Raw genomic sequence first — 24,938 nt, 5'->3', positions numbered from 1 at the left:
CTTTATTTAAAGATCTCTCATATAGATGTAAGCAACTAGAAAACTTGAAATTAGTTATGTAACTAAAAAACTTGAACAAGATGTAACATTTCACCCAGGGTACAGGGGAATTGGTTATTGGTACAGATAGAGAAATACATTAAATTAGGCATTGACACAAAAGCCAAATGAACAATTCTGACCAGGAGAGCATACATTATTACACTTGCCACAATTTCCGTTGTCTTTCTTGATGTCCACACAGATCCCTCCGCAGCATCTTGTTCCAACGATACAGACGAGGCCACAGGAGCCACAGTTGAACCTGTTGGTGAACAAATCAACACAAAAGTAGTTGAAACAACATGTACGATGTTCTGATAATCTCTTGCAAGTTTTGCATATCAAGTCATCGTCATCAGAATTATCTGTCCTCGTGTGTTTTCCTAGCTGTCTGGGAGGAGGAAATACAACTTTTCGTGCAGAAAGAGCAACGTTGGTGTAAGAGTTTGTAGTTGAATATGTATGGTTTGTCACAGATCCGGATATAATGGTAATTGGTGTGCTAGAAAGAGCAAGGATGACGATGAGAAGGATGATAAAATCCATTATTGACACTTGTGGTTTCTGCTGAACTGGTACAAGGTTTTATAAATAAAAGAGTATGGCATGAGAACATAATGTCAAATACAAAAATCTAGGGTCCATGCGCAAGAATCTGAAATAACATGGCTTGTTATGCGATAAGTCAAAGTTGCATAATGCACAAATACAAGCCTATGCAGTTGATAAATGTCAAAACCTATGCAGTTCGCTTTTTGAACTTCTTGGCAGCAAGAGCTAGTGACAGATCTTGGAGCCCAAATTATACTTGGAAGGTTGAACTTAAATCCATACAAGTTGCAGTAGGGAAATGTTGATTTCTCAAATCTACATTGCTTTCACTCACCATCTGTCACTGTTGGATTTACAGTATCTAGTGAAGATGATGATGCGATTCAAACAAAGACATATGCATCAATAAAGAACATTCATCGGAAAATTCCCAAATCAACTCTCATTTCTTCAGTCTTTCTACAGTCACCCAACTAAATTTTGCGCAAGGCTTTTTTGATTGTTAATTGAAAAGATCACACCAGAACTCGAAAGTGAAAAGAAGAAAATGAAAGACATATACGTCTTTAAGTTTAGTAGAAAATGGTTGTGATGAAATGAATTTTTGCATCATTTTTACTATATGAACATGAAGAACAGTTATACATGCGCCAGTTATATTGATTATATGAATCAATTACCAAGTGTAAAATGCTAATCGATCTAAAATAGCAATATGGATCGTTTGAACTGATATCAGGAGATGGGATGATCTTATAAAGAATTTCAACATTTTGAAGCATCAATCCTTCCCATGTTTGACTACTCAGAATACATGACGGGGGGTTAAAGTCTTCACAACTCTAGTCCTTGATAAGTTTTCGGAGTTGTTCTCACTGCTAGAGGACTCTTCCCATGTTTGAGCTGGCCATCAGACATGATAAGATTGTCCTACTGAAATATCTCTACTTGATTTATTATACTATTGTAAAAAACCTCTAGCTAGGTGAATCCAGCATGGGGATCATCATTTTCCTCGTCCGTCTTTGGCTTCTCTGTAATAATTCTCCTCACAAACTTGCTTTCCTTTTGAGCATATGGAAACATACTCAACTTGGGGTTTAGATACATTAATTTCACCAACATAGAATCATCAATACTGTGATTCAGCAATTCTTATTCTTTTATCAAAATTACACAAACATACAAGTTAAAGAATCAAATAACAAGATTACACACTACAAATCAAAAGCAGCAGCTTCACTAGGAAAAAAAATTAAATAAATAAAGAATGTAGTTACTATTTCTTACTATAGATGGAAGAATATAGTAAGAAGCCAACCTTGTTTTAACACATGTTTACCTAATACTCTGTATCACTTATTAGACGCCTATGCCGATTGTAATGCTTCTCAATGAAGACCTTTGAAGCCCCTTGTACAGTTCTGCGCCATGTCTATCCATATGAAGAAAAAAAAAAACAAGTGATTTAGAACAAACTTATCATTATAACTATTAGGATCGAAAATAAGCAGGTGTAAATGCGGAAGCTAGCAATGCAAACCTCGAAAGACCACGAGTAAGAAGACAACGAGAAATATACCAAAAGACACAGAGATTTAACGTGGTTCAGTCAATCGACCTACGTCCACAAAGGAGAGTACAAAATACAGAGGGAAACAACCTCAACCAATTCACTCGGAATACATGGAAGGTTCAGACAAGTGATAGTGACCCATAAATTCTCTCCCTAATCAAAACTCTCAAAGCCCTTATGACTACATTGTGAATGCTGATTAAGTTAGAAGGAACATTTCTCTATTTATAGAATCCTAAACCTTTTCCTACAAGAAAAAAATTAGTCAATTTATGATAAAAAATCTAGGACAAATAAAACCTAACAATAACATTACAATTGTAGATTTGAACCAATATCAGAATATAACAATATCTTTACTCGAATTCACTAAGATTCGTTTGGTTGGGGAATAAATTATTCTGAGATGCAAGATTAGTTATTCCAATTGTTAACACTACAATTTATCCCAAAAAAAAACATGGAATAAACTAATCCAGGAATCAATTATCTCTGCCTAAATATTTGAAGCTATTTGATGAAATTAGCTTGCTCTGTTATTATTATTGCTTAGTTGATAATTAAATCGATCAATCCGCTGTGAAATTAGCGAAGCAGAAATAGCAAGTGATGAAGAATGAATTACTCTAACCTTCTCAATAGTACCAAAAAAGGATCTGTTGTTGAGATTTCTAGCTCTAAGCTTTGCTTTTACAATCAACGCCGCAGATCTTTGAGAAGCTGCGGGAGGTAACAGGGACTTCCTTTCGCCGAAAACATGATTATTAGTATCAACTTTGGTTTGCAGTGTTCTTTTCCTTCTTTTAGCTAATCTGAGCTCCTTTTTAACTTCTAATTCAGAATCCATCTCAGCGAACTTCCTCAGTAACTGATCTGATGATGCCTTTGTAACATGCTGAACTTGACCACCATGTTCTTTTGCACCTTCCATTGATGATTATGTGAATTGTGAAGAACAGGGAAGAAGAAAATTAATAACTCAAAAAACAAAAGGAAACAGAGATATTAGATATGTTAATTGTGAATTGTGGAAGACGAGGAGTTTGTCTCAACAACGGTTACTATGTGCCTTAATATGCACCAAGAGTCGACCGTTGGACAATAATTTACATCTATATTAAAATTAATTAAAGTATAGTTTTTTTTCCTAACATTGAAGAAAAAAAAACCTCTAGCTATTTAAAAGTGTCAAAAACAGCTCATTAATTATACTATATAGTCAAATATGCTCCCATCGTTATTAAAGTGGGCAAAAGTGCCCATGTATTGAAAGGAATCTCAAAATCAAATAAAAATGCATTAGGATGATTAAAATTGAGATTAATATGATAGGGGTATTATTTAGTTTAGTGGATTGGGTTGAGTCCATTTTAAAAAATAGAGGCATATTTGATCTTATAGTATATTAGCTAATATACGAAGTAAAAAGATATATTCATGACTTTTTTTCGTGCTTTACACAAAAAAATATCTATACAAAATGACTAAGTAAATTTAATAAAAAATTATGTATCGCGTAAACATATATAAGAAAATTTAGGTGGAATATGAGAAATTAACATTATAGGATAATTTTGATCTTTTTTAAGTACAAGGACATATCTAATCCTAAAATTTGATTAAAACCAAATATATTTAAAAAGTAAATGCTAAAATTTATTTGTTATAGAATATAAAACTTTCTTCCATCATATAATGTTCTTTATTAGAATTTTCAAGAGATCCCTTTTCTTAAATCATATGATCTTTTGGCCATCTATTTCTTCCAATTTGGAGACCACTATGCCCTTCAAAGTTACATAAATATTTTTTTTAAATTAAAAAATTATTTTCGATTTTATAAGGAAGAGCAACTTTTATATTTAGCATACATAAAAATTAATTTTATATGTTATAGTTATAGTTTGCATAATTGTATTGAGCATCAAATTGTATAAATCGTTGGGGGCATCAAATTTGTATAGAATCGCTGACAACCTTTTATTTGTATAAATCATTGGTAGCCTCTCGTTTGTATAAATCGTTGACAGCTTCTCAATTCAATTTTATGTATTTTTATATCTATATAAAATTTGAATTCGTATACAATTGAATCGAAATAAAACGTTTGTATATCAAATCTCTCTCGCTTTATACAAACACAAATTATACATTTTATTTTGTATAATCTGTGTTTGTATAAAAAACGAGAAAGAGAGAAAGGCGAAAGTGAACTGGGCAGAGAAAGATTTGTATTGTACAATTATAAGTGTATAGTACAAAGATATATGTATCTGCATGTATATATACATTAGAGGCGAGGATAAATTGACAATCAAGAATTTCTAAATAATAAAAATTTGTTACAAGGTACAATTAAATTAAACTATAATTAAATTATTTAATTTAAATAAATAATTTATTATTATATACGATTTTCCATAAAAGGTATCACAATTTATTTGTTACCCGATTTGGCCCATTTCAGTTGAGTTTCGTTTGGAGTACTTGAGTTACATGACTCGCTCCAATTATCGTCATCATACACACACGTGTCAACTATCTATTGGATTAACACGTACACTAAACACTCACCTCGACTCAGAGGATCTAAAAGCACTTAACAAAATCCCACAAGAACACACAGTGCTTTCTCTCTCTTCTCTTATTCTGTGTTTGGTTTACACAGCCCAAAAAAAAAAAATGGATGATTTGATGGAAACAGATGAAGAATTAATGGATTTCACCTTAGCTGAAGTAAATTTCAATTCAATTTTTTGATTAAATTATTGCATGTCTTTTGGATTAAATTAAATTACTAAATGTGGATTAATTTTCTGAGGATTTTCAGTTTTGTGTCAACAGGCTATGGAAATGACCACTTTCTTTAAAGGATTGAAAGGAAAATCAATCAGTCAAGAGTTGTGTCAAGAATTTGCCAACAAGTTTAGGTAACAAAAAAATTAGATTAAATTGTCTTTTATTTCTTATATATATATATAGCTAATTGTTAATTCTTGCAGTTCTTCACCATTTCGTACTGGGAAATCTATAATAAAAGGGGAACAGGTTTATCTCTGAACTTTATCAATATTCTTTGTTTTCATCGCCGTTTCAATTTGTTTGTCTCGTTTTGACTTCACATTAAGTATACAAAGTAAAAGATATTTTTTGAATAGTGTGTAGCATGTGAAAAGTTGAAATTAAAGAATTGTCAAAATAGAAAGAGAGGCATTCTTTTTTAGACAGACTAATTGAAATGGAGGGACTATATGAATCTTCTTGCGAATTTTCATTATGTTTTTGTTATGTCAAAGGTGAAAAGTTGGTTTCTTGATAAGCAAAAACCAAAAGCAGCTGAAGTCCCTGATGATGATTATGTAGAACATGTTGATGATTATGAAGAACCTATTGTTCCTAAACGACGAGGAAGAAAACCAAAATCTAAAAACACAAGTTCATCTCTGGTGGTCTACAAAAAATACGATGCTTGTGGTTACACAAGACTCCCAGAATGTGCATATGACTTGCCTCAGAGGCCCAGAGGTTACTAATTTCTCACTGGCCTCTATTTGTCTAATGAATTGAGACTGCATTTTTGAGCTATGGTTATTCATGGTCACATGTTTGATTTTGTCCTAGTTTATTCGTATCGATGTATGAATCACATGAAAATTCTTTTGAGCTGCGGAAATATAGATGACTATGAAAAGAAGAATTAGATATAAAGAAAGTTCTTCATGTAACTAGCACACATGATCACAGTGTCGTATTATAATATGCATGACAGCATGAGTGCAACATCGTGAGAAAAATGATGTATTGTATAAGCGATAACCAGACTCGTATTTTAAATAGAGTGCGTTGAACTTTGTAACTACTTGGTTGCTGTTACTGTCAGTCTCAGGTCAATGTGCATTCTATTGTAGTTTCTGCAGCAGAGATGGCCAAAGAACTCAGAGGGTTGTCTTTTGAAGCTCTGTCAGCAAAGGATTTAGCTTGGTGAGTATTTGATATAGCTATAGCGTTCTCTATATGACAAATAGTGCTTTATTTTCCTTAGATTCTACATGTTTAGACCTAATCTATTTCTCCTCATAGATCACAGCCACGGAAAAAGCATCGCTGCTAGTGGCCCTTTAGGTTGGAAAAAAAAATACTTAACGAATGACATAATTTGCATTTCTTGTATACTTAAAAAACCTGCATCTTAGATTGCCAAAGGTGATAAAATGTCACGATGAAACATCAGATCTCTTGTAGTCAATTTGTGCTGGTAAAATCAACTTTTGGATTTATCCGAGTTCAACAGCTTGAGGGTTGAGTTTTAGAAGTTGAAGCTAGTAAAGATGTATTAAGGCATTCTGGAACAATGATAGGAAGCATAAGAAGCTACTTATAAGTGGAAAACAATCACCTCATTAGAGTACTGGTCTATCATTTTCTCTCAACTTCTATCATGAAATGTCGAAGAAAAATGAACATACCATACTGTAGAGGCAAGTCTTTCATACCTCAGACTGAAAACAAAAGTTGGCTGAATGGTTCAGGCATTAACAGGATGAGCTGGTGCTAGTCATAGCAACTTTTTGTCCTGAGCATCGATTTCTATGAAAATATGAATGTCGTAAAGGTCTAAGGTCAATGAATCCGGTGTGACAAAACTCCTTTCTCGATAGTAATTCTAGATTTTTATATCCAATGCTTCCTTGTTTAGGCAAAAGGAACCAGCTTGAGTTGCTTGTATGCTTTCTGAACTCTACTCACCAAGAATTATGTTACCATATCGATGTATGAATTCGATAAGATACTACTCACCCTCCAAAAACTACGCTACAGATCTTGAATTATATACTGAGATGTTATAAAGAGAGATCACTCCATTGCTTAAAGTCATGAAGCACTTCGGAAGCAAGCTTTCATTGCTTCTCATCAGTGAAGCGAAGCAACTTGAAATAAGTTTGCGCTTCAGACATTGTGACATACATTCCTCTGTCAATACTCTTCAGCATTTTCTTACTGTCTTCTTTCTGTTCTTTCATTTGCAACAACTCTTTGTATACGACTTCTGTTTCTCTGCTTCTTTGTTAGTCTCGTTTGTTCAAAATGACTTTTGCTTCTCCTTATCTTTGTGCAAGTCTCTTCTACTTTTGAACTTCTTTTTGCTACTATCATTTGCTGTTTACTATCCTTTTTCTCCTTCTCAATCTGTTTCTATCTCATCCCTATTCTCCAACTCTAGATTATGGACTGACTTTTAGGAAAACAAAGAATGACTCTTGCGAATGAAGCTAAGTTTTAATGAAGTCCTAACGTAATTAATATGAAATTAAACACTGCAAAGTGTGTTATGCTCTGGCAGGCTCTTACTGCAGCGGCAAAATTGATAATAACCCTGTCTGACCAAGTAGTGGTTTCTCTGGCTTTTGCAGGTATGACGTGGGCTCATTTCTCAACTTCAGAGTTCTTTACACGGGCGAGCTTGTAAGATGTTTGTTCTCTCTGATCCTTTATCTGGTTTACCTACTTGTGTTGACATTTTAAACTAAAATATGCCCTTTGGTTCTTGTTTACCTGGACGTCATAGGTGGAGCTAGGTAAGGTCAAGGGGGTTTATTGATGAAACTTTATACTGTTTATACATGGTTAAAATGACATATTTTATGTATATATTGCAGATGTTGAACTTTCTTTTGCTTCTTCGTGTGTTTACTTTTCGTATTTTCAACCCTGTAATTAAACGACCTGGCTCTGACACTGCTGGAAGTTAAAATAATCTAGTGGTCACGGTGTATGTGAGAGATTTAAGACATCTCCTTGACCCCACTGTTAAGTAGGAAACGTCTAATATTTCCCTGGACCTGAGTGAAGTAGCAACAGTTCTGTGAATGCTCCCCTAGGTTTTATATGATAGAATGCATTGATAACTGAATTTGAAACGTAGATGATGGACTCACTTGTCACTCACACATACATTTTTAAGTCTGAAATATATGAAATATTTCGTTTTGCAGGAAGTTCGTGTAAGATTTGCTGGCTTTGGTAATGAAGAAGATGAATGGGTGAATGTTAAAAGGGGAGTACGTGAACGTTCTGTTCCCTTAGAGCCCTCAGAATGTGTCAAGCTGAGTGTTGGAGATCCTGTGATGTGCTTCAGGGTATCATTTCATTTTTCCAACTTTTGTTAAGAATAATAACTCGGTTCTTAAAAACCACCATAGATATCACGAAATATGTCTCTTCATTTCTACGAGTATGGTTATGCTCAATTTGTAATGGTATGTTCCAAATTCACAGGAAGATGAATATCTCGCAGTATATGGTGACGCAGAGGTTGTGGAGATCCAAAGAAATCTACATGATAATACAAGATGCACGTGCATCTTTGTCGTCCGCTATGACTTAGATAAGGCTGAGGTAAATCATTGAAACATGGCATGTAGTGGTAGACTGGTAGTATATTGATGTCAATACTCAATACTAATAATTTCATTGTTATTGTTCTGATGCAGGAGAAAATTGTACTGGACAAGATATGTTGCAGACCGAACTTCATCAATAACAAGAACAAGAACAACAACGACAACTCACCCAGTGAAATTCCACCACAAGTGGAGTCTGAAGAGGATAGGATGTAGTTAACTCGTGTCAGTGATGCTAGATGGTTAAACAAAGAAAACACACCTAAGTCACTAAGCATCCTAACTTGGGAAGTGTTCAAAACTCTACTTGTGTATTACGCTTAATTGTGTGTCTTGTACAAGTTTCATGAATACAATGGTGAATGACTGTAACTCGATGGTCTGGTAAAATCTTAAACTCACCAGGCCAGAGCATCCGGGGCGTTGTGCTCGAATTTTGGATGTTGGAAGCAATGTAATTTTTAGCATTCCTTTCCTTTGTTCTAATTTTCTGCCCACTTTTCTATCGGAAACAACCTCTCTACCTCACAAAGGAAGGGGTATGGTATACGTATATCATATATCCCACCCTTTCCACACCTCACTTGTGAATTGCACTAGGTAAGTTGTTGTTGTTCTATATTGTCTCTTTGCTGATTACTGATTGAATGGGTTATTAGACCACAATTATAACAAGAGTTGTAATTTTAAGATGATTTTGAATGGTATTTGATAAGTGAGGATTTCTATAGTCCACCCCAATTTACTTGATATTGAACCATAGTTTGTTGTTGTAGAATCACTCAACTTATGGCTGGATACCAGAAAATAAATGGCTTATTACTTAAAAATGATTAAAGTAATGCTAAAAGCAAGTAAAATCTAAAGATTAAAAGTGATTGAGTAGTATTTAGGATAGTGAATGATAACAAAACTGAGGTTGTGTTTCACAGCAATGATAAGAACGGAACTTTAATAAATTTAAACAACTAGCCTGTCTAGCTCAGTTGGTAGAGCGCAAGGCTCTTAACCTTGTGGTCGTGGGTTCGAGCCCCACGGTGGGCGTGTCATTTTTTAAATTTTTTTTCAATCAATTTTGGGCGTTCCATTTTTTTATTTTTAAAAAAAATCAATTTTAAGATTGCGTTGGGTATTTATCAATTAATGAGATTCAAATCATTATATGTAAAGATATTTTGTTCAAATTTTATTTTCACAAGGAATGGACAGTAGTGAAGTTTAAATGCATAAATATACATTTAAATTCATACCAAACTAAACAAAAAAAGACACGTAATTTACATAGCATAATAAACGTGAGACTTCATTTAGGATGTAAAGTGTCACGTAGAACACATCTATCTAGCTATTCGAGCCCCACGGTGGGCGTGTCATTTTTAAAAAAAAAAATTCAATCAATTTTGGGCGTTCCATTTTTTTATTTTAAAAAAAAATCAATTTCAAATCATTATAAGTTGTAAAGATATTTTTGTTCAAATTTTATTTTTACAAGGAATGGACAGTAGTGAAGTTTAAATGCATAAATATACATTTAAATTCATACCAAACTAAACAAAAAAAGACACGTAATTTGCATAGCATAATAAACGTGAGACTTCATTTAGGATGCAAAGTGTCACGTAGAACACATCTATCTAGCTACTCAACTTTATGAAAATTTAATTGCGCAAAGGACAAAAATCACATACTTTTAAAGCAAAATTATCTTTTGTCCCTTATAAGTTTATAATTACAAAAATTCCTCAAACTGATACAATAATATAAGTGCTGATACATTAATATGATGCACGAGATATATTAATCGTGAAGTAAGATATGTTACATTTTATACATAACACACTAATCTGGTGTACATTTTATACATGATACACTAATCTGATGCGCGAGATATATTAATCTGATGCGTGAGATAACATTAATTTGATGCGCCAGATACATTAATTTGATGCGCGGGATACATTAATCTGATGTATGAAAATGAGAGATTTTGAGAATTTATACTAATAGAGGATAATGATAATAAGAGAACTTAAAAGATGAAACTTATGTCATTTATCCGATTTAATTACCTACTTATGTAGCTCCAAAATTAACGAATGTAAATGTGAGGCAAAGTTAGAGGGTATAATATCTAATTTTTGCTCAAAGGTGAAAAAGGACTGCTAAATGGTTTAGCAGAATCTTGTGAATCAGACATTGTGAGTGTGATTGTCAATCATCATTTCTAGTTTAACTTTACCTATATTTAGAAATTGACACTACATTATTGGCTCTCAACGTTTAATATAATGTTGCCTTCCGTCTATTTTTTCTACTGTTCATGAGAGAGAAAAAAAAAAGTAAATTTTATCAACCAAAAACATTGTTTTGATTTAAAAAAAAAGTGATTGGGGACCTATTACAGCTCTCTTTAGCTAAGTGCGCACCCAATCATAGAGTAGGAATTCGACTTCATAAAAATAAGTAAAGCAGAAAAAGACAACAATAACTTCACTTGTGGGGCTAGCGGAGCCATCTTAGACAAAGGGTGGTTAGTGTTAGGTTTTATTTGTCCTCATTTCTTACCATAAATAGGTTTTCCTTTTAGGAAAAAGTTTTGGATTGACTAATCCTTTTTCTAGTAGGAAAAGGTTTAAGACTGTATAAATAGAGGAATGTTCCTTCTAACTTAATCAGCATTCACAATGTAGTCTTAAGGGCTTTGAGAGTTGTGGTTAGAGGGAGAATTTGTGGGTCACAAGCTTGATATGTTATCACTTGTGTGAACCTCCCATGTATTCCGAGTGATTTGGTTGAGGTTGGTTCCCTCTGTATTTTGTACTCTCATATTTATAGTGGATTGCTTATCTCCTTTGTGGACGTAGGTCGATTAACCGAACCACGTTAAATCTTTGTGTCTTTTGGTCTATTTCTCGTTGTCTTCTTACTCGTGGTCTTTCGAGGTTTGCTTTGCTAGCTTCCGCGTTTCCACCTGCTTATTTCCGGTCCTACCAAGTGGTATCAGAGCCAGCTTCAATGATGAAGTCAGGTTTAGTGGTTCGATAATCGATGATTGAACCAGGTTAGAAAGGGGTGTTCATCTTGAAGGGGGGAGGTCTAGCCGCAACGTTTTTGACAGTATTGAAGATTTTATTGGAGAAATTGTTTCAGAGAGGTTCTCTGTGTTGAGACATAGATTTTGCAAAGGAGATTATGAAAAGGAGAAGCAAGTTGTTGAAGATTAAGTCAAAATAACATAAGCAGGCGTAAAATAAGCAGGTGTAACATTCGTCAAAAGATTATTTAACGTATAGAGGTTAAATATGTTATTATATTATTATAATGACTTTATATTAAATTTTGTACATTTTAACACAACTAAAAAATTTTTACACATTCTTCACCATATTTATGATCCATGAAAGTGGGAAATACAAATTTGTATTGACCATGTTTCTTGGTAATTTAAGTTCAAACTGGTGTCATCAATATCACTCATCATATAAAATAATTTAAAATAGGGTGAAAATTATTTACGTCTCCTCATTTTACTTTTACGATAATTTTCAATCCCAACTTATATCAATTATTAATATTTTAAGATGCTAATATTTATTTTACTCTTATATTATCGACCTTTTATTATGATAAATATACAAATTTAGAATAAAGTAAAAAAGCGTATCTAAAATAGCAATAGATTCAAAGTGGGAAGAAAAAAAAAATGAGAAATTTGCATATTCGATCGTGCAAAAAGGATATAACGATTGCTTAATACGTTATACATTATCTAAGTTGGATAATAACTGTATAAGAAGATAAGGATGAGGAGATGTATAAATTTTCATTCATATAATTAAAAGGTATGGTCCTTTTTAGATTTATTATATCATTTTCATATTCATATATCCTATAAGAGTTCATAATGCATTGCTAAATAATTGTTGAGTGACAAGTCCCTTTAGCTAGCTCACTTTATACAAAAGTGCTCTAATTATGTTGATGTTTCAGCTTTATTGAATTGCTATACTTCTTTTTTCCTTATATATAGGCATCAATATATGGCATAATACTATTTAGTATATACCTTCCTTAACAATGGTGTTAGTGGCAATTTAATTGGTTGGTGGAATATGAGGTTTAGTCACCACATAAAACTCCTTAAATATAATATGGTTGATGTTTTCAATATTTTTTCTGGGGAAAAGGGTCTGATATACCCCTCAACTTTGTCATTTAGAGCTGATATACCCCTTGTTATGAAAGTGACTCATATATACCCCTACTTGTAAACAAATGGCTCATATATACCTTTTTCCTCTAACGAAAAATGAAAAAAAAATAATTTTAATCTAAATTTTTATTATTTTTTTCTAAAAAATATAATCCCATGTAAGTAAATTTAATCCTCGTCAAACATATTTTCTTTGACTTTTTTTTATTTCAATGACTAATTTATAATTATTATTTTGATAATCAAATTTATTTATGTTTCACTAATATTCTTGTAAAACTTATTGTAGATGACCAAATTTTTTCTTCGAATACGAAATTAAATTACAATACACACAAAAAAAAATAGTTTAATTTTTTGTTCTTTAAACTAAGGAATGAAAGAAAAAAATAAAATAAGAATAAGAAATTCAAATAATTATAATAAAAGAAGTCAAAAAATAATTTATGTTGAAAAAAATTAAAATATTCCTTTAAATTTTGATAGAAGAATCATATATACCCCTAAATAATTTGTTAAAAAATTAGAAGTAATAAATATAAATTTAAAACTAATTTTTTAACTTCCGTTAAATGAAGGGTATATGTGAGCCATTTTGTAACGGCAGGGGTATATGTGAGCCGTTTGTATAACGGTAAGGGTATATATGAGCCACTTTTATAACGAGGAGTATATCAGCTCCAAATAACAAAGTTGAGGGGTATATCAGACCCTTTTCCCTTTTTCTGTTTTAATTCGTGTGGTATCGTTTGACTCAACTTAACTTTAGTTTAAAAAATAAAAAAATACTTATAGTGTAAAACAAATCATGAATATTTATATGCTTAAAAATCATTTATCATTATGTTAAGGGCTGAGGGGGGGGGGGGTTCAGAAGTAAAGTTTCTTTACTTATAGAAAGGTAAAAATTATTCCTTTTCGAGGCATTACTAAAAAAAAGTGTTAAATTGAGACATAGAGAGTATAATGTATATAAATTTAGTTATTTATATAAAAGGAAAAGAGTGTCACCTAAAAGACTCCCTCATGCTCTTCGTATTTATTTTATGTCTTGAAAATATCAAATAAAACTTAATTCTACATTATAGTATCACATAAAGGCTCGCTACTTCTTCTCCTTTAAAAAAAGTAAAATAAAATTGAACCCCTCCAGAAGCTGCTCTATCTCTTTACTCTCTTGGTAACTCGAACTCACAATTTTTATATTAAAAGTGATCGGATAATTACCATCCGAACAACTCCCTCGAGTCAGAGTGCTCACTACCAATTTGCTACTAATTGTATTTTATTTTTATGCCCCCACAACAACAAAAACAATATGATCTTATTAAATACTTATGCTACATTTTTTTTTATGTTTTTTAAATTTGATAAATGGATAAATTAGTCAATAGAGGGGTTGCTTTTTTGTTTTTGTTTTTGCATTTGCTTTTATTTTTATTTTTTGTATGTACGGAAAAATGAGTTGTAAAAAGAAGGAAGAGATTTGATTAGTGCAATATGAGGAGTTCAATAATTGAGCACCACTTCCCAATCTGCCCTTCCACACTCAAATTTTCTTTCTTTTTTGGAATTTGCTTTTAGGTTTTAAATATTTTCTTATTACAATGTCTGATATATTATTATTTTTATAAAAAAAAAACTATTCTAATAAATACCCAAACAAAAACTTTGTACGCCACAATCCACACAAATGAGCATACGTGCGGAAAATAATCATAAATTAAGCTAACCATTATGTATTTGTCTTAACTTCTTTTTCTGGGCCATATTCCCACTAACCAAAAGCTTTTAATTAACGGAAAAACGTATTAAAAATAGTTTTAAATGTCATTTTTAATTAAAGATTTCAAATACGATTCATGTATACGAATTATTTTTGGTAAAGAGCATTTGATTATGGAACTTCCCAATAAGGATTTGAAATTAAACAGTTTGATGCAATTATATCGGATGAAAAACAAAACAAAAAAAATGTTGAGAAAGCGATTAATTGAGTTATTTCTACCCAATTGATCACGAAAAGTTGTAAAATTGATTATTCAATGCAATTATTGGCAACATGTATTCAGGTACTTAATGTGTTCTTCAAATATCAAATCTCTTTTCTCAAGTTGATATAATTAGACTGTTGATTGTAAATTCAAAAAAAAAAAAAAAGAACTTTTGACTTTGGTGTTTTGTCATGTAAGAACATAAATTGAATGGGTCACAATAGAAAACCTAGTTTGTTTGTTTTTGTTTTTAAGACCACAACTTGTCAACTTTATAAAAAGGTGGTGGGTAGCTGTGGGCAAGTCTTAGCAATAAAATCAAAAAGCTTTAGGTAGTGTAACTTTTACTAAAGCCACCTTCCCTACCTTGATCTTATAACTATATTCATTCTTTTATGACAATTTTAATTTTAGTTTTATATTCGCTGTGTTTGCCTTTAATTGTTATGGTTTTCTTTTTTAAAGTTAAATTGTAAGAACTTTAACTAACATCTTACAATGTAGTATCTTTCATCATATAGATACAAAAAATTGCAATTTATAGTACATTTAGTATAGTTTTTGAATATCTAATTTTTTAATTTAAAATATCAAATAAATGTAATATAATTTAACCTTGAAAATTAGTCGAATTGACTTTTAAAAAAGGCATCATGACAATCAAAGTGGATAGATGGAGTGTCTTTTTCCAAATAAAAAAAAAGTTTATTTTTATATATCAAACATCTGAAAATAACAAGCAAAATATTTGAAAGACATAATACATTAACATGACACTTAACTCGGCGTCAGCTGACAACTATGACGTTTAACTTTAGGTGTGCAACACTTAAACTTGTATAAAATTGAACAAATAGATACATTCGTCCTACATGGCACCATACATGACAATTTTGTGTCTACGTGTATTATGTCATGTAGGACACATGTGTCTACTTATTCAATTTATACAAAATTAAATATTTGAGAAACTTTTACATATAGCCACTTAAAAATAATTAATTACTCTCCATAGCTATAGTTTGATAATTACAATTTGTAGCTACATGTTATATGGAGGAGAGAGGCGAGCGAGACTAAGAGAGAGAGGAGAGAGGCGAGAGAGAGAGGGGGAAAAGAGTGGGAGAAAGGTGAATTGTATATGTATATTGCTTAGATAATTGTATATTATACATATGTATTTGTATATATGGCAATAGAGATTGAGAGAGGTAGGAGAGAAATGAGCGAGAGATGAAAGAGAGTGGGAGAGAGATGAAAGAGAGTGGGAGAGAGATGAATTGTATATGTATATAGGGCAAGCGAGATTGGGAGAGGGAGGAGAGAGGCGAGCGAGAGAGGACAGAAAGTGGGAGAGAGGTGAATTGTATATGTATATAGGTTAAATAATTGTATATTATACATATGTATTTATATATTATGGCGAATTATACATATACAAACATGACTAATTATACAAATTCAAAGTCAGCCCACGTAATTAATGTATAATGTTAGTCGCAAGTGGAGTTTATATCAAAGAATAGCTATGAATAATAATTAAATAGTATAAGTTTGCTTTATTGCGTAATTTTCTCAATATTTTTTGCATCTGTAAAAACTAAGTTAAGAATCGTATTATGCCTATTCGAAAATATCATTTTCTTTTGCTCAAAAACCATTGCATTGGTGTAGGTTTTGTGGTAATACACATTTATAAAATTATAAAAAATAAATCAATTAATTACCCACCAGCTGAAATTGGTGGGTTTTTGGTCCTTGAATGTTTTTTTTTACCAATTTGGGGAAATTGAAAAAAAGTCAATATCATGCACCTCGTTTCCTTGAAAAAAAAAAGTAATGTATTCATGCATGCCATGCACCTTCTTTTACTTCACTGTGGTGTTCCGCTATTTATATCTACAGGAGGAATAAATATCTCTATTCGAAAATAGGTTATTTTCTCTATTTCATTTTACTCGGCCTGACTTAATAGTTAATATTGCACTAATCTTTAAAAACTTTTATTCAAAATGTACGTATAACTAAATGAACTATTTTTCACCTAATATATTTTAAATTAGACAAATTTGAAAGATATTTTGATACATTTAACATAACTTTAATTTAGAATTATAAAATTAAATTTTTTATTTATTTTTTTAAACTCTATATTAAGTCAAAGTAGATCCATTTTTCTTTTAAACAGGGAGTAGTTTACTTTATTTGTTAAACTTCGACTAATAATTTTGCTTAATTAGTGTCACAGTGATTAGTTGAAACATGACAAAAGCGTTCCCTAATCATTACGTTAATAAATTTTGCATAATCAATATGATTTTCTCTGTTTTAAAATAAGTTACGTGGCATTATTTGATAACTTCGCCTTTAAGATATAAATTTAATATATAGAATGTGTTAGCTGGTTTTGAATTTTTTCCAGAGAATTCCAATTATTAACACGACAAGAAATGTCAAAGTTTTGAATGAGTAAACGAAACGTATAATAACTTTAATTTATAAAGTTACTAAATTGACATAACACAAAGAAATTTGATACTATAGGCTATCCACTTGCCTTTATACTCACTAGCTATAGCTAGCTTCATACCATAATGGCAAATTTTTTTTTAAAAAAAATTAACCATGGGGTCAATGATTAAAACCCTTTTGACATGATTGTAATATGTCGTTGAGTTTATCCAATTTAATTAACTCTATCATTCTCTTTATAAATCGTAGTGTTTAAGTAACATTATTAGACACGTGTCCACGTAAAGAAATTAAATCGCATAATAAATTAAAATTTTTTACTTTATATTGGTTATTTAGCACTATTCTTGATAAATAAAATGTGATAAGTATTTTAAAACGACTTCTTTTTAGATTTACACGTAAATCCTTAAAAGACGAAAAATATTAAAGCTCGTATCTTTTTCTCTCTTTTCAAAATTGCGTTCCGGGCACATAAAGTTCTGTTTTTTCTTCTTCTGTGGAACACTTTTTCAAAATTCAACCAAAAACTACAAATATTGTCGTCAATTCAAATATTAATATTTTGACTTATGACAATTGATGATGTCATTATGAACAAATTTACTGTGGAATATATAAAATGATTATCGAAGAGTAGGCGCATTAATGTGTCAAATGCACAAATTGATCAATATAACCATCGGGAAAATGATTTATTATGCGCACTTATAAATTAAAATAGAAAAAATAAAAGGATGTTTAAAATTTTTTATACATGCTATTTTCAAACTAAAAGTGAATATATTTTATAAAGAAAAAACATAAAAACTTGAAAAAAAGTAATACATTCTTTGTTTTAATATTTATGTGACTTGCTTTTTTTTTGTCCGTTTCAAAAAGAATGACATATTTTTATATTAAGTACATAACAATTAAACTATAAAATTTCTTTTTTTACACTTAATAAAATAATTTGCAAACAATGTATGCTACCATAGCTTCTCTTGAAACATTAAATGATACGAAATTGGTGTCATTTGAAAGAAAACTCATGGACCTACAATATTCATACGTCATAGCTCACCTAATTCATTACGTACTAAAAGATATGGTAGCATACGTTGTTTGCCTTCAAGAGAAGCAAACATCGAATGCATGTAGTTTTTAATCGAAATATTTTGTAGGAGTTTGTGATGATTTAATAAATTATGTGTGTTAGTTTGAATGGATAAACCTACAACAAAAATAGCTTTTAGCGGTAATAAATATAAATATTAATAAATGATGCTAAAGTCTTTACCGGCATTACTTAAGTGTCACTAGAACTAATGTCGCTAAATATTTTAGGGACATATACAAAGAGAGTCAATTGCCGCTAAAAATACATATTTAGCAGCAATTAAGAATTAATTGTTGATAATGATCATTTTTATGTAGTGTAAGTTCAAATGAGGTATGGATCGAGAAATAGAGTTATTCTATACGCGAAACAAACATTTAAAGCCAAAGTTATGAGACTTCGAACTTTCTCTTATTTACAACTACACTAGTCTTTGTTAAAATTGTCATAATGTTTTACTTTATATATTAAATGATACAAAATTGGTGGCATTTGTAAGAAAACTCATTGAACTACTATTTTTATATGTGATGGCTCACTTAATTTATTACGTACTAAAAGATATGGTAGTATACATTGTTTGCCTTCAAGAGAGGCACACATTGAATGCATGTAGTTTTTTTATCAAAATTTTTTGTGAGTGTTTATGATGATCGATTTAATAAATTGTGTGTTAGTTTGAATGGGTAATTATGAGTATTTATAAGTTCAAATAAAGTATGACCGTGAAATAGAGTTTTTATATACGCGAAATAAACATCTCAAGCCAAGATTATGAATATTCCCTTATTTACAACTACACTAGTCTTTGATAAATGGCCATGGTGTTTTACTTTAAACATTAAATGATACAAAATTGATGTTATTTGAAAGAAAACTCATTGTCCTACAATCTTTATAAGTAATGGTTCACATAATTCATTACGTATTAAAAGATATGATAGTATACATTGTTTGCCTTTTAGAGAGGCACACATTGATTGCATGTTATTTTTGACTTTTTTTTTGGATATTTGTGATGATATAATAAATTATGTGTGTCAATTCGAGTGGGTAATTATAGATATTTATAAGTTCATACGAGGTATGACCATGAAATAGAGTTTTTCCATATCCTAAACTAACATCTTGAGTAAAATTATAAACGTTTGAAAATTCTCTTATTTTCAACTACACTAGGCTCTGGTAAAAATGGTCATGTTGAATTACTTTAAATACATTGTTTGCCTTGCAAAGAGACACACATTGATTGCATGTTATTTTTTGACCAAAATTTTTTGTGGATATTTGTGATGATTTAATAAATTATGTGTGTTAGTTCGAGTGATAATTATATGTATTTATAAAATCAAAGGAGGTATGGACCGTGAAATAGAGTTTTTCTATACCCAAAACTAACTTATAAAGCCAAAATTTTGAACATTCAAAGTTTCTCTTATTTATAACTACACTAGTTTCTAATAAAATAATCATGATGCTTTACTTTAAACATTAAATGATACAAAATTGGTGACATTGTAAAGAAAACTCATTGACCTACAATTTTCATATGTAATGGCTCACCTAATGCATTACATACTAAAAGATATCGTCGTATACATTGTTTGGCTTTTAAATAGACACACATTAATTGCATGTTGTTTCTTGACCAATATTTTTTGTGGATATTTGTGATGGTTTAATGAATTATGTGTGGTAGTTCGAATGGATAATTATAGGTATTTACAAGTTCAAAGGAGATATGAATCGTGAAATAGAGTTCTTATATACATCCGAAACTAACATCTTAAGTTAAATTATGAACATTCGAGATTTCTCCTATTTTTAGCTACACTAGTCTCTGGTAAAATGATCATTCTGTTTTACTTCAAACATTAAATGATACAATATTGGTCATTTAAAAGAAAACTCATTGACCTACAATTTTTATATATAATGGTTCACCTAATTTTTAATGTACTAAAAGATATGGTAGTAATAATGTTTGCCTTTTAAAGAGGCACATATTGATTGCATGTTATTTTTTTACCAATTTTTTATTTTGGATATTTGTGATGATATAATAAATTTAAAATTATGTGCGTAAGTTCGAGTGGGTAACTATAGTATTTATAAGTTTAAAGGAGGTATGGACCATGAAATAGAATTTTTTTATATTTGAAATTAATTTATAAAGCCAAAATTTTTAACATTCCAAGCTTCTCTTATTTATATTAGTCTCTAGTAAAATAATCATAATGTTTTATTTTAAATATTAAATGATACGAAATAACTGGCATTTGAAGAAAACTTATCGACCTACCTTACCTTACCTACAATATTTAGTAATTTAGCTAGAACTTGCAAAAGATCATGGAGATCACAATCTAATTAATTAATTGCGATTTGTTTTATCTTTACTATAAGAATCTTAACGATTACAAATGTTTTCATTATATTACTCATATAACTGATAAACTAATTTTGTGAGAATTTTTTTACCTCATAAAAAAATGAACCCAAAATTTTCGTTAAACTACAAGTTTCACTAAAAGCTTGATTAGACCATCTTAGTTGTTCAATCCGATGATTAGACCATCTTAATTGTTCAATCCAAATGTAACTATTAAGTTAATATAAAAAGTCAAACTGAAATGATTTTAAATCAAGAAATAAAAAGTAAGGAGAGATCTATTTTTGATTTCTGACTTATTTTAAGTTATTTTTTACCTTGTCAAACACTTTCTAACTTATTTTAAGTTATTTTTTATATTTGTCAAACACTTTCAGAAATCAAAAACTGACTTAAAAATAGATTTGATCAACTTTTAAGATAATCCAATCGAGCTTTTACATTTGTAATTAGAAGGGGTACCAATTTTATGACCTACAAATACCTTTTTAGTCATATAATCTTTCTTTTTGGTTATTTTATTAGAAATCCTTGTAACGTTGAGTTATTTTAATTTATTCAAAATATAATCAATCATAACATAATATATTTTTTAGTAAGCACATCATCATCATTTTTTTCAATTTTTTAAAATTTTTGGAGAGCTTTCATGTTTAGCTTCAGAAACTAATCTTTCTTGTAATTTGTTATAACTTATATATATGCGCTTACTTTCTTTATTTTATTTTATTTCTAACAATTACTTTAATTTATTTATCACTTACACAAAATGGAACCAAATTAAAGTTGTTTTTTTCACTAATTAAAGCAACGGCATTGAAGTGAAATATAGTGAAATGACATGTTAAGCATGTAATAAAAGATTTTACAAGCAAGTCTAATATATGACAAGTGTCTCTCAATATTAATTATTGATCTACTTTCACCACTAATTACATCTAAAGTTTGAAACTTTAACGAACAATATATCTTGCCTGCGACATTTAGGCTTTAAGATCATATCCACCATAGATCACAATCTATTTAATTATTAGCAATTCATCATTAAGTTAAAGTGTCATTGCGAAGTCTTCATATACTGATTTAATTTGTTTATCTTATTTTAATTTAATATGAAATTTGTAAAAATAAAAAGACTTTCTGAAAATTATGATTTTAAACTAAATAAATCAAACTGTCATTTAATTTTATGACATAAAACATTTCATGCCACATGAAATAGATATATTTTTTTTAGTATATAAAAAAAAGTAAAGTAAGACAAATAAAGAGTTAATATCTCAGAGGATCACTCAACTTTGAGTGGTTCACTCATAAAATAACGCAACTTTGAATTGTTTACTTAGAAAATCACTTAACTTTGTTTATAACTCAAAAGTCACTCAACTATTAATGTTTCACTTAGAAAGTCACTCAATTAAATTTTTTTAAAAAATCATTGAGTTTATCATAAACTATTCTTTAAAAAAATAGTAAGATATCAATTTTAATTATCTTATTGATCTACTCTAATTATTTTAATTATAATTTTTCTAAAAGAAATCGTAGATTAGTAACTGACCCCCAAAAATAAATACTTTTTCGTTCCAGTAATTGTAAAACTAGAATTAAATTGCTAAAAAATTATCAAAAGGAAAGGTTGGAATTGATTATAAGTAATAAAAAAAGGGACAATTACAATCTTCTACTATTTTAATTTTTTTAAGAAAAGGTAAAAACAAAAACTATATTTCAACAAACTTGGATAAAATAATTAAAATACGCATCTTATTTTTTTTAAAACAGTTTAATTATTTTTGTATTATTACAAATTTAATTAAAAATTATTTAAATTTATTAAGTGATTTTCTAAGTAAAATATAAATAGTTGAGTGACTTTTAAAGTGAAACACCAATAATTGAGTGACTTTTCAGTTGTAAAACAAAGTTGGCTGACTTTGTAAGTGAATAACTCAAAATTGAGTGACTTTCTGAGATATTAACTGGACAAAAATGTTAAAATAAAGAATTCTTTTTTATACAATTCAAATATATTAATAGATATTTATTTTAGTAATAAACACAGGAGTATCGATTTTATGATTCATTATGATATTCTTCTCCTACCTAGGATAAATCATTAAATATAATTTAAGAAATCTTTGCAAGATTGTATTTTTTATTCAAATTGCAATAAGTCATAAAAAAATATTTTGTATATCACACTTCCTCTCGATCTTTTATTTAATTTTTTGGTCTTAAAAGAAGCAATTACCACTATTGAAATCAACCTGCCTTTAGATGTGTTTGCCAAAGAAAGTTTCCAGGTAAACACCCACCTTAAAAAGCAACAAGTTACATTAACAAAATAAAGTGGTAATATTAGTTTAATATATGTTCATAGCAGATTTGCTTTTGTAGTTAGTGGAATCACATCCATCAATTCCACTCCATATTGTCTCCGTTGGGGGCATTAATTCCCGTTGACATACCACCGTAATAAAGATTTGACGCTTGAATTTAAATTTTATGTATGACAAAATTTTATTGATAACGCTTTAAAATTTGACATGTACAATCTAAATTTAAGCTATTTCATACATCAAAAATATCAAAAATAAAATGATACCTCAACATTCCATGAGTTCAAAAAAAAAAAAAAAACTACTCCACTCGAACTGTGTTGTAAACATCAAGTAAATAAATCACATCTGAACAAAGATCAAGCTACAGGAAATTATTGTATTCAAACTTTGAGTAATTTAAAACATGTGAACATTGCATTTCATTGCGTTACAATTTTTTTTAAAAATAATGGCAAAATTTCATCGCAACTATATACTATATTTGGACTACATTTTTTTTTTGTTTGAATAATATCCCAAAGTGAAAAAAAACAAAACCAAAAACTCCCATGAAAGCAGAAATTTATACATGCAATAAAAGCATATACATTCTTCATAGCTCCCAATCTTCTTCGTCCAATTTACAACACTGAAACTTTCAGCTGATAGTTCCAGCGTCATTGTTGTTATTGCATCGGCCACGATATCCGCCATATGCATAAAATTCCCAATAGAAATATATATATTTATATACTAGCAACCAGAGATCAGAGAGAGCTCGCGCTTAAGCACCACCAGGGGAAGATTGCCTCATCAAATCCCTATAGAATTTCGAAATAAATTTCTCAGCAGCTTCATCAACTTGACTATCTTCTTCAACATCTTTCAGCGGAAACGGCGAGTCGGTAATCCTCAACTGCCTCACCGTCGGAGTCCTTCCGAATCCAGGCAGATTATTCGCCGGCGACGCATTAGCACTCTGAATCATTTCCAAAGCCTTCATCATAGCAGCATTCATCACAACAACGTCGTCGTCTGCGGTGGCCGGAGCGTGTGCGCACGGAAAGAGATGAGCGTGGTGCTTGCCGCGCTTGTTGAAGTTGAACGGAAGGTGAAAAGCTGGGTACGCTGGGCTGTTAATGCAACTGAATTCGTACTCGCTGGATGGAGCGCGTGCACACACGGACTCAGGAGTTGAAGAAGAAGCTGATGATGAAGACGATGAAGAGAATTGGTGCGCGTGGTGAAACATGAGATTATGAAATGCGGCTTTACTAGCGATTTTTCCACGCTTCATGAGTAAGTTGAAATCGAGCATGAATTTTCTCTTTGAGATTCCTTTTCTCAACATGAAGAAAGCTATTCGCACTATGTTCCAGAATTTCTTTGCTATAACTGGCAAATTTTGCTCCATTTTTTTTTCTTCTCAACTAAATTCTTATTTATTCGAGAATTGTTTGATTTGGTTTCTAATCGAGAAAGATGGAATTTGTGATTAGATCTTTTGAAAGAGAAGGAAATTATATGAGAGAAGAAATGTTTTTTGATTTGTTGGAATGGAAAAAGTGTGAACGTATGAAGGGGTATTTATAGTGTGCTTCCGTAGAGGAACACGACGCACTGAAGTACTTAAATTTCTTTTTAAGGGTTTCTATTATTTATTTTCCGCTTGGTGTCTGGAGCCCACGTAAGAGCTTCGATTAAATTTAAATTTTATATTATAAGTGATTATTTGATAGTGACACTTTCAACATAATTTTCTTTATGTTCTAACTCAAATTCAAGATGTCTGATCGAGAGTGAAACACTCCTATTAATAACCATATTAATTTTTTAAAAAAAAAGTTAATACTCCTCTGTATTATTCATA

The 24,938-nt window shown here is 30.5% G+C and overlaps 4 protein-coding genes and 1 non-coding gene across 5 annotated transcripts; 2 read left to right on the top strand and 3 right to left on the bottom strand.

Annotated features, from left to right (window-relative positions):
• Positions 1-28: 28 nt before the first annotated feature.
• LOC107012884 (protein STIG1) lies at positions 29-618 on the bottom strand. Its single transcript, XM_015212846.2, has one exon. It carries the CDS (start codon positions 586-588, stop codon positions 145-147), a length of 444 nt encoding a protein of 147 aa, XP_015068332.1. The 5' UTR covers positions 589-618; the 3' UTR covers positions 29-144.
• A 571-nt stretch (positions 619-1,189) lies between these two features.
• LOC107012885 lies at positions 1,190-3,285 on the bottom strand. The gene is made up of 2 exons (XM_015212847.2): positions 2,802-3,285; positions 1,190-2,029 (listed from the first exon to the last, which is right to left on the bottom strand). The coding sequence occupies exons 1-2, from the start codon at positions 3,099-3,101 to the stop codon at positions 1,937-1,939; spliced, it is 393 nt and encodes a 130-aa protein (XP_015068333.1). The 5' UTR covers positions 3,102-3,285; the 3' UTR covers positions 1,190-1,936.
• A 1,467-nt stretch (positions 3,286-4,752) lies between these two features.
• On the top strand, positions 4,753-9,057 carry LOC107015485 (protein SAWADEE HOMEODOMAIN HOMOLOG 1-like). The gene is given in 10 exon segments (XM_015215774.2): positions 4,753-4,906; positions 5,015-5,100; positions 5,173-5,218; positions 5,467-5,695; positions 6,079-6,151; positions 7,582-7,633; positions 8,164-8,307; positions 8,447-8,566; positions 8,662-8,746; positions 8,749-9,057. Coding segments are annotated over 10 exon segments (912 nt in total). The 5' UTR covers positions 4,753-4,852; the 3' UTR covers positions 8,772-9,057.
• A 485-nt stretch (positions 9,058-9,542) lies between these two features.
• On the top strand, positions 9,543-9,615 carry TRNAK-CUU. The gene has a single exon. It is a non-coding gene; the product is annotated as a tRNA-Lys (tRNA).
• A 13,836-nt stretch (positions 9,616-23,451) lies between these two features.
• LOC107012824 lies at positions 23,452-24,708 on the bottom strand. The gene has a single exon (XM_015212758.1). The coding sequence runs from the start codon at positions 24,480-24,482 to the stop codon at positions 23,853-23,855; it is 630 nt and encodes a 209-aa protein (XP_015068244.1). The 5' UTR covers positions 24,483-24,708; the 3' UTR covers positions 23,452-23,852.
• Between the last annotated feature and the right edge of the window lie 230 nt (positions 24,709-24,938).

Source organism: Solanum pennellii, chromosome 3 (genome assembly GCF_001406875.1).
Source record: "Solanum pennellii chromosome 3, SPENNV200".
Classification (NCBI taxonomy): domain Eukaryota; kingdom Viridiplantae; phylum Streptophyta; class Magnoliopsida; order Solanales; family Solanaceae; genus Solanum; species Solanum pennellii.
This window is presented reverse-complemented; position numbering and strand designations above follow the sequence as displayed.

Bases quoted from the DNA above. Each gene is read 5' to 3' on its own strand.
- LOC107012884 (XM_015212846.2), bottom strand. From the start codon at position 588: ATGGATTTTATCATCCTTCTCATCGTCATCCTTGCTCTTTCTAGCACA.
- LOC107012885 (XM_015212847.2), bottom strand. From the start codon at position 3,101: ATGGAAGGTGCAAAAGAACATGGTGGTCAAGTTCAGCATGTTACAAAG. The intron at 2,030-2,801 runs GTTAGAGTAATT...TCATATGGATAG, and splicing joins TTTTTGGTACTATTGAGAAG to ACATGGCGCAGAACTGTACA.
- LOC107012824 (XM_015212758.1), bottom strand. From the start codon at position 24,482: ATGGAGCAAAATTTGCCAGTTATAGCAAAGAAATTCTGGAACATAGTG.